This window comes from Capra hircus, chromosome 13 (genome assembly GCF_001704415.2).
Source record: "Capra hircus breed San Clemente chromosome 13, ASM170441v1, whole genome shotgun sequence".
Classification (NCBI taxonomy): Eukaryota; Metazoa; Chordata; class Mammalia; order Artiodactyla; family Bovidae; genus Capra; species Capra hircus.
In genome coordinates, this window is record NC_030820.1 from 2,269,291 (window position 1) to 2,280,000 (window position 10,710).

Consider the following 10,710-nt stretch of genomic DNA (forward strand, 5'->3'; position numbering starts at 1 on the left):
GGTTCTCCTCTTGGACTTCCCTTGTGGCTCAGCTGGTAAAAAATCTGCCTGCAATGTGGGAGACCTGGGTTTGATCCCTGGGTTGGGAAGATCCCCAGGAGAAGGGAAAGGCTACCCATTTCAGTGTTCTGGCCTGGAGAATTCCATGGGCTATATAGTCCGTGTGGTTGCAAAGAGTTGGACACAACTGAGTGACTTTCACTTTCACAGTTCTCTTCAGGCTTCCCTGGTGGCTCAGATGGTAAAAAATCCACCTGCAATGTGGGTAAACCTGGGTTCGATCCCTGGGTTGGGAAGAGCCCTGGAGGAGGGCATGGCAACCCACTCCTGTATTCTGGCCTGGAGAATTCCATGGACAGAGGAGCCTGGTGACTACAGTCCATAGGGTTGCAGAGTGACCGAGCACACTTGGACGCGCACACGCACACGCGCACACGCACACTATCTGTCTGTATCTATATCCATGTAGGGTTGCTGTGGCCTCTGGCTATACTAATAGGAATCTGCCAGCTGAAATGCTGGTGAGAAATGCTCAGTGTCTTCCCTAGCATCGTTTTGTTTTCAGCTGGTCTACCGCTGACTCAGAGCTGTTGGGGGTCGTGACTGAAACACTGCCTCATTACAGTGGAGAAACAGCAGAAATTGCCCTCACATGGGTTCCCAATGCTTTCTTGCTATCTTGCTTCCCCTCTATTGTTGCTCATCTGGATTCACTTATGATTTGGATGTCATTTCAGTGACATCTGATATAACTCCTTCATGACAATCCTTTCAATTCTTTGGCATTTTATCTACCAGAAGAGCAAACTTAAAGTTTCCTAAATGTACATCATTTTTTTTTTTTAACATATGTGTTCCTTTGAACCTTGCTTTTCCAAGCATGGTCTATGAACTAACAGCATTAGCATTGCCTGGGGGCTCCTTAGAATGCAAAGTATCACTCTATTCACTATTGAATCAGGATCTGCATTTTAATAAGATCCATGGGTAATTTGCATGCATATTAAAATTTGAGAAGCACTGTTTCAGCACGTACTCTTTCATTTGCTTTCTATGCCCTTTTCTTCCCACTTGCCTTCTTAGTAAACTCCTATGCATCTCTCAAAACCCATCTTGGACATTGCTGTTTTTCAAAAATATTTCTTGACTCTAATGAAGATATTCAGGTGGTCTTCTATGCTACTCATGTACATCTTTCTGATTCTGCACAGGTGTTATAGTTTATTTATTTTGTACCCCCAGCATTTAGGAAAGAGTCTGGCACATAAAAAGTGATTAATATATACTTGATGAAATGACCACAAGTGGCATATCAGAGAAGCAAGTAGCTGAGGCAACAGGGGCAATTAACCATTGTTACTTGCAAGGCGATTTGAAACAGAATTGAAGAATCTCTCTCTCTCTCTCTTTTATGTAGTTTATTGTTAAACTACATAAAATTTTGCTCTTTCACCTGCCCCTGCCTTTCCCAGGTACCTTTGGTAGTATCAACACATAGCAAATGGCCTAGCAGCTCAGAAGAATCAAATTCAGTTTTAGAAATCTTCAGTGGGATGGGAAATTCTATTATTTGTCACTTAAACTCAATTCTCAGCAGCTTGCTGATTTAAAATCAGTATCAGTGAACCCCTAGAGGGCAGGGAGAATGTGAATTGAATGAATGAACTATACATACATGATATTGTAATAGGCACCTGGGAATACAGAAGTAAGGGCAGTCATTTCTCTGCCTTCAAAGTGCTTACAACTTATGAAGAGTTCATAGAAGTAGTTACTAAGGTCTTACCCTGGGGAAGAATAATAAGCGTCTTGAATTATTTATCTGGATAATAAGAAACTTACCTTGTATGAGTAACGATGTCTGTCAAGGCACCACCTTCTAGGAATTCCATGACCACCCAGAGCTCATCACTAACAAGGTAGCTGTTGTACATGTCAACCACGTTGTCATGGTGATAATCCCGCATTATCACAACCTGGGCAAAATGGAAAGACACTATTTGATTTAGGAAGGTGAAATTAAGCTTTTCGTTTTCTTGTGACTACATCTGGGCTGTGAGTTTAATGATGGAGAAGTAATGATGGTGAGGGAGAGATAGATTCAGAAGTCTATTACAGATAAAGGGGCAGTGCTGAGAATTGCTGGTAGGAATAGAGATGACGTTAGCAAAGTCAGAGAAAACAGCAGGTCTGTGAGACTTGGGAAGAATCAAGAATAAAGACAGGCAGAACCACAGAAGGGTCTCCATTCACAAGAGTGAGGTTAGGTGACTATTCTGGGGGATGTGATCAGACTTTCATAGGTTGCTCTTAAAACCCACTGTGCATGCTCTGCTGTTGGCTAACTGGGCAAAAGCGTCACCAACGCAAAGTAACTGAGTCTTATAAGTGAACGAAATTTACAGTCATTAGGGTTTGGGCCACATGAGACCAATTTAACTTCTTGGGAGGTCTGTGTTGAGTCTGAAAGAGTTTGGGCTGAATACAAAGGGTTAGTCTTGAAGGTAAAAACATTAGGACTTAAGCATAAAATGTCAACTTGCGTCTGCTTGCTATAGAGAGCATCCAGGAATTCCTATCCTGGGGCTGCTTGTGGTGACACTTTCAGAATCAGTATTGAATGATAACTCATACAGTTATTTATCTAAGTTCATTTGTCCTGTCTATTCCGGTGTTGCAATTTGGAAATAAGTTCCAGAAATCAGGAGCTGTGGATCGGGAAGAAGCTGAGTCCCACTGACCTGGTGCTGTCTGTGAGGTCAGGAGGGTGGGAAAGAAATGAATGCCTATGGGAGGTAGAAATGCACGGAGCTACTGGTGGCTTCACATGAAGCCCCACAACAGAGGGTTCACAGTCACAGCCGAGGGCACGGTTGCCGCTGCATGAACCTGCTGTCTAACCGGGGCTAGTCACATAAACTGAGTCCAGGTTTTCTTGTTGCTAAAGTGGAGATAACATCTTTCTGTCACTTGACCAATGCTTAGCACAGAGGGTGACCCACAGGAGGAACTTCATAAAGAGGCAGCCATATAGGCACAGAAAAAAGGATGCTGCTTTGTATTTACATTTTTAGCATTCTCTAATGTCATAAAACGTACAAGGGCTATTTCTAAAATGGGAAAGAAATGTTACAGAGGACAGAAGGACTGACCCAAACACACCATCTACCTCATTGAAAAGCAGCTCTCGCCTCTGCTGCTTCCGGAGGTCCATTTTCTTCACTGCGACTTGTTTCCCTGTGTGTTTCTCTGTGGCGATGCACACAATGCCGGTCGACCCCTCCCCAATTTTGATAAAGTTGTCCAAGTATTCCCTGGGGTCTCCTGGGCTGACCACCAGCTGCAAGGCAGCCCGGAACTGTTCATGGGACACCCTGGAGGGCTGCTGGTCTGAGGAGGAGCCCCAGCTGGGTGGAGGGTAGGTGCTAGATGAGATGCTGAGAGAGCTCAGGTAAGAAGCTGTGGAGATGTACTGTGAACTGGTCTGCAGGGAGGGGTGGTGGTACAGGGTGGCTTTGTGGTACCCAGATGGGTACTGGTGGCTGCTTGAGGAATAGCCTGCTTTGCTTTGACTCTGAGGTAGTTTGCTGGGACCCCTGGGGTAGGTGTCGGACCCTGACAGTGGAGGGCTGAGGACCATCTGTGCTCGATCATAATCCACCTGGAAAGACAGACATAGATGGAGAATTTCACATGCTCTATCTGAACATCACAGCCATCACACAGCTGGTCCAAATGATGAGCACCACTTTTCACAACCTGCCTGGGGGAAAGGCTTACCTCATGAAGTCCTGGGATGTCTGCTCCCACCCTTTATCTGCCCTCCAGCTTCCCAGTTCAGCCTCTTTCTTTCTCCTTCCCTATTAAAATCCCCAGAAGCAGACTCTGAGGCCTGGATTAGAATGCAAGTAATAGCAGGTGATCCCTGGACTTATGAAATGAGACAGGAATGGGGAAAAAGTCAATAAAGTGTGAATCATAAAGTATGATGGTTAGTTTTAGGTGTCAACTTGGCTATACATGGAGCCCCATTACTTGCTCAAACACCAGTCTAGATATCACTGTGGAGGCAATTTTCAGATGTGATTAACACTTAACTCAGTAGACTTTGAGTAGAACAGATTACCCTACAAAATGTGGGTGGGCCATATCAAATCAGTTGAAGGTTTGAAGAGAAAAGATTGAGTTTACACAAAGAGGAAGATTTTTGCACTGACACGGCCCTTGGGCTCAAGTCTCTATCAGCTCTTGCTGGAATTTCTAGCCCCCACAATTGCATGCGTCAGTTTCTTAGTCTCCTCCTCTTTCTGTATGCATGCATGCACACACACGCATTCCCTGCCGGTTCTGTTTCTCTGGTGAACTCTAACATACACAGCAAGATACCACTGATGGAACTGGAACTTAATCCCACTAGGCAAGTCTAAACCCTGGAAGACTATTAGGACACACACTTTAAAACTGTCCCATCTCAGAGCAGAGAGTTAATGTATTCAGGTACCAAATCTGCTTACCATCAGCATATTGGGATATGAATTCCTTGGCCTTCTGTGTCCTGGACTGGGCAGGCTCTGACAGTCAGAGGAAGGTCTAAGACCAGGATTTTTTAGCCTTGGTACCCATGATATTCTGGGTCAGATAATTCTTTGATGTGGATAGCTGTCCTACATGTTCAAGGATATTTAGCAGCATCCCTGGATTCTACCCACTAAATGCTATAGCAGGTTCTCCTCCCATTTATGCCAAAAATTTTCATAAGATGTTGTCAAATGTTCCCAGGATATGGACAAAATCACCCTTGATTAAGGACTACTGTTTTAGACAAAGGAAAGCAGTGCTTGCAGATAGAAACAGTCAGCGGTGAAGGGATATGTCTGAGGCACTAACAGTACAAATGTAATGAGAGAAAACATATTTGCAGGGCTGTGTGCGTGTGTGTGTAAAAGAGAAATCTACTCAGCCCTCAAAAGGATTATAGCCAAGAACATTCTGCTCTGATTGTGAAGAGTGGATTGAGAGGCTCAGCAGAGCGGATGGGGAGGACAGATAGGAGAGGGGTGGGGGGCCAGTGAGGGGTTTCTAAGACAGTAGAGGCAGATTTCAGCAATCACATTCTGGAAAAGACCAAGAAGGAGCTCTAGCCACCCCTGGAATGACTGAGGTCAAGGATGGTGACTATGCACAGCACACTACCCTCACCTCCTTGCCCAAAGCAGGAAGTGTTAGTAGATCAATGCACTCCTTTGTGCAAGATCCTAATAATAACAGTGTTGGGTAAACAGAAGGTGCTTGAAAAAGATTTGTTGATGGGACCTCAGCCTCCTTCTTCACATAGCATCCCAGGAAATCTCTACTACTCTACTGGGATGTACATGGAATGACATCTTCATGCTGACCCTCACCTACCACAAGGATCTAGATTTGCTCTAAATGATGGTTACTGGCTACATGTGTCTATCTAATTAAAATAAATAGAAACCAAAGTTAAAAATTCCATTCCTCATTCACATTAGTCATATGTTAGGTATTTAATGAGTCGACATATCGAACAGCACAGGTAAGAAAACATTTCCACCACTGCAGAATATTCTACAGGGTTGCACTGTTCTATTCACTGTTGAATTCACTGGTCCTGTGTGGTCCATTCATTCATTCATTTAGTGCTGTGCTTAATTGCTTAGTCATGTCCAACTCTCTGTGACCCCAATGACTGTAGCTTGTCAAGCTCCTCTGTCCGTGGGATTCTCCAGGCAAGAATACTGGCGGGGCGGGGGCGGGGGGGGGGGGTGGCCATACCCTCCTCCTGGGGATTTTCCCAACCTAGGGATCAAACCCAGGTCTCTCACATTGCAGGTGGATTCTTTACTGTCTGAGCCACCAGCGAAGCTCCATTCATTTAGCATGCAAATTAATATTTGAGCAACTATTATCTGTTAGGCACCATCTCAGGTGCCGTGGGAAGGTCCAGCAATAATCGTAATGGATGGTATTTCTGTCTTCCTGGAGTTTACTAGAGAAGATGGATGATAGACAAGAAAATCAATAACTATGCAGTATATGGTCTAGTAGCAATGGGTGATATGAAAAATAAGACAGAGGAAGGGGGTTGAGAGTAACAAGATGCTAGTTTGGATGGGTGGGCCAAGGAAGGCTTTGTGAGAGGTGCTGCGCGAGTAAGAGCCTGGCTGAGGTGAGGGAGTGAGCGCTGGCCTGTGGGGAGGAGGGCAGTCCAGGCAGGGGCTCAGCATGCACAGAGCTCTGAACACATAGAAGCTTGCGCAGCACGGAGCTGAGGGCAGGCGCCTGGGGAAGACGGACAGAGAAGCAGCGCTCAGGCAGCTCGTGCGGACCCACGGCAAGGATGCCGGAGGTTGCTGCGCAGAGAGGCGTGGTGGGGTCCTGACTCTCGGTGCTGAAGGAGCAGCTCTGGTGGCAGGGATGCCAGTGAGCTTACTGCAGCTAGTGTGGGCAGAGATTAGAGTGAGCTCTCTACATGGCGTGAGGAACGGTGGGATCGGGGTCAAGTCTAAAGGCAGAGCTGGCAGGATTTTCTGACGGATGGGATTAGAATATGAAGCAGAAGAATCAGAGGGAATTCCCAGGATTTTGGCTTGAGGAACAGGCCACTTAGTAATATGAGGAGCGCAAGTGCAGAAGCAGGATTGTGGGCAGTGAATCAGCCTCCAAGATGTCTCCCAGGGATCCCTCCTTCTCGACAGGCATGTGCAGCCTTCTCCGCAGCATCAGGTGGATTTGTGTGGGGAAAAGAATATGGTGGAAGTGATCGCAAGTGCCCTCTGCGGTCAGTATGGACATCGTGGCTTCCCTCCATTCTCTCCTATTGCTCTGGCTTTCTCTGGTTGCCATGTTGTGGGTCACTCAAATATCTGTGGAGAGGTCTTCCTGCCAAGAGCCAGCTAGAAACAGAAGCCTCCCACCAACAGCCAAGTGTGTCATCTTGGAGCTGATCCTCTGGCCCCAGTCAAGCCTTCAGATGGCAGTAGCCCTGGATTCTTCATTACACACAAATAGCTACACATGGGGGAAAACCCAGAGTTCCATCATGGCCACATTAAGTGTGAGACAGGTATTAATCATCCACTCAGAGATGTCTCTTAGGTGACAGGCATGCCTCCAGTCCAGGGAAGAGCTGAGGCTGATGACATGAATCTGAGAGCTGTCAATATTTAGCTTGCATTAAAAGCCACGGCATTGAATGTGTAAGAGAAAGTTCAAGGACTCCAGAGTGTGGAGTCTATAAAGAGAAGGGCGAAGCTGCGTAGGAGCTGAGGAGCAGAAGCCAATTTGGCAGGAAAGGCACGAAGGGCCTCGGGTGTCCTGAGGCCCAGAAGGACAGTGTTTCAGGAAGCAAGGAGTGAGGGACTGTCGCAGGCCACGGAGAAGTGAAGCAGGGTGCAGCAGGGTGCCCACCGCAACTGGCCACATGGTGGTCATCGGAGCCAGGCACGGTCAGAGGCGCTGGCCCTCACACCGCGTGACCAGGGCCACCTCCCCAAGTCAGGGAACAAGGTCTGCACACGGTGGGCCCCTGACAGGTGCCGTCATGGTCCTAGTCTACGCACCACCCTCTGGCTCCAGATCACACTGTGGGCCTCCTGCCTTGCTGCACTCTCGAGCCTCGCGCCAGCCAGGGCTGGAGTGTTTCTCAGTCTGAGCCCTGGCCTGGTTGCAGAGTGGAGAGAACGTATTTAAGGATGTATTGAAAGCTGAATTTTGATTCTGGTGACTTGAGTCAAATCACTTAGCAAAATCAGGGTCATCATACCTTTCTCTGAGAGTTTTTATGAGGCTTAAGGTAAGCCTAAGGGCCCCCTAGAGCAGCCTACTGTTTAAGAAAAGACTCTGGACTCAAAGCCTTTATTTGCCATTTACAAGTTGTGTGACATTGGGCAAGTTATTTAAACTCCTGTGCTTCAGTTTTTTCATCTTTAAAATGGGAGTAATAATAATAATACCTACAGAATAATAATGGACCTGCCTAATAATAATAATAATAATAATACCTACCTCCTTTAGTCACTGCAAATGCTATCAAATTGAATACAAATTAAAGAATCTGAACAGAGACTATTCCATACAATCTATTAATTCATTCTAGGTAGTGCTATTATATAAAGTGCTTAGCAAAATAGAAGGAATGTGAAAGAAAATAATAAATAGTAACTACAATGGTAATAAAACTAGTGAACATTTATTGAATACTTACAATGTACTTGTATATATACTCCTATTGCACGCATCTTCTAAAACAAAGTGGCTCATTATAATATAGTGAACATCATTGAAATGCTGTATTTGAGATCAAGTTGGTTTTTGTCTAAGGCCCTGGATTTGTGCCATACACAAAACTGGTCTGTGTATGTGCTAGGGTTAGGGGATGACAAATGTTGGTGTAAATTAAATAATTAAGTTCTTCCTGCAAATTAAGCTCAGATTAGCAAAGCCCAGGCTAGTTACAAGGCCATGATGTGAGGGGAAGCGGGGTCTATGACTTTTACTCTTGAAAGTGTGTCCTGGGAGCCATCACATGCCATTATCTCCTGCTGTCTTTATGACAGTATTTCCTCCTGTACTTTGAAACAGAATTGCTTCTCTGCAAGCAGGTATCTGATCTCTGAAGAAATGTTAGAAGTAAAAGGTGTCTCTGGTAGGAATCACATTCCTCCACTGCTCTTCTTTATCAGACTCTACTTGTCTGATACTGTCTATGACTGTCATGTGACATCAAGAAAACACCATTTGAATCTGATCTTACATTTAGTTTTGTGTATGGTGTTAGAGAATGTTCTAATTTCATTCTTTACCATGTAGCTATCCAGTTTTCCCAGCACCACTTATGAACGAGACTATCTTTTCTCCATTGTATATTCTTACCTCCTTTTGTCTTGCAAATCAACTATTCTCCAATATAGAATAAAAAATAAATTAAAAAAATAAATATCAAAAAAGAAAAGAAAAGGATGTTTGTCTTCATAAATGGGAGGATTGCCAGTTAGACAGACTGCAGAGTTCAATGTGAGCTAAAGGTCTTTGAAATTAAGTCTTAGAGATAAAAGAGTACCATTGTCTTTCAGTGGCTGCTAGGAGGAGGTGCAGACTCTTAAAAAAGCAATGGATGAGGCACAAATGCCATCACAAGAGACAGGTTTTGGTACCAGACTCAAGGGATATGGGTCAAAGGACAATGGACATTTGGCTAGTGGGAGAGAATGCGTGTTCCTCTCTCCATGCTCCATCCACTCAAAGAGATGATGGTGGACAAACGGCTGGCTATGTAAAGGAGAAATTCATAAGCAACCTGTTCTACTGACTGTGTTGCTGAACCATGGTCCCCAGGTGATCTTCATGACCCAAAGGTTCCATGAGGGTGACTGTCACTGGCTCAAACACTGTGGCTAGCCTCATGATTTTTCACTGTAACAGACAAGCAGAAGGTAGACAATCCCACTGTATGGTTGATAAAACTGAAGCTCTGGGAGGCGAAACTCTCCCCAAGCAACCCAAGGTCAAGTGCCCCAAACCGCAATCTACCATCTGTTTCTTTGGTTCAGGTCAGGTCACCCCCAGTGGGACAGTGTCCACGTCCCAGCTGATGGGCACACCAGCACCACAGCCCGGTTTACTGCCTGCCCTGGCAATTTTTATATTCGTTGTCACCTCTACAAATCAAGGCTTAACATTCTCTTTTTGATAAAAGTTGGAATGTTTTACTGGGATCCAAATTCGGGTTCCTTCCTTTAACCAACTGATTTGTTAGAAGCCTGTCCTGTAGGAGTAACTCACACTGATGTTAATAATGATACCTGACATTTGCTGAGTGCTTTCTATGTGCCAGGGACCATTTTAAGCATTTCATATATGTGCCTGTGTTTAAATCCCACATAACACAATGAGATAGTCCTTAAACTCTTCCATTTTACAGATAAGGAAACTGAGATACCATGGGTTTAAGTAGGTCATGGAAAAGTCTCATAGCTCCTAAGAAATTGAGCTGGGATTCAAATCTAGACAGTATCACCTCAGAATTTGTGATAGCTTCTCAAGGTATCCTTCAACGGTAAGAAGATAGCTGGGGTCAGGACTGAGGCGAACACAGCATAGAGAGACAGCTACAGCGCTAAAGCCTGGTTGGGTGTTTCACTAGGGGCCCAGATGTCTAAGCAGCCTGGGGCAGGATGCAAGAACGAGGCCAGAAAATGATGGGTGATAATGCCTGAGGGAGGGGGATGGAAGAAAAATTAACTGTGTGTTTTAATAGTCTTGGCTTATATAAATCAGCTCAAAATATATTAAATGCATCACTTTCATTTGTCTGTGGCCACAGCAGAATTTTGTATTCATCTACTAGGCTCAAACTTTCTTCTAGGTGTTTGTCTAAGCTCTCTTCTATAACAAGGTCTCCTGGCCTTTTTACATGGCTCTTAAACTGTTATAACTATTTAATTTTCCTACTCTAAATAATCTTTCCCATGATACCTTAAAATCATAAATGGGTGAAACAAAAATGATGAATTTCTCCATATATACTATTTTTTACATACATACATACACACTTGCGCCTATAAAAAAGACTTTTAAAGGAGTATAGCTTGAACTGGCAACCTTTTCTACAGCCTGACTTACAAATATATTCTAGGGAAAAAAGAAGTACATTTGCAGTCCATGTGGGCAGGCCTACAGTATCTTGAG

At 44.7% G+C, this 10,710-nt stretch overlaps 1 protein-coding gene across 1 annotated transcript in view; it reads right to left on the bottom strand.

Annotated features, from left to right (window-relative positions):
* PAK5 (p21 (RAC1) activated kinase 5) overlaps positions 1-10,710 on the bottom strand; it is a 115,133-nt gene that overhangs the window by 20,304 nt on the left and 84,119 nt on the right. Inside the window, exons 3-4 of the mRNA XM_018056918.1 lie at positions 3,170-3,661; positions 1,843-1,976 (exon numbers count right to left, since the gene is read on the bottom strand). Coding sequence (XP_017912407.1) covers positions 1,843-1,976; positions 3,170-3,661 — 626 coding nt within the window. The remainder of the gene's footprint in view (positions 1-1,842; positions 1,977-3,169; positions 3,662-10,710) is intronic.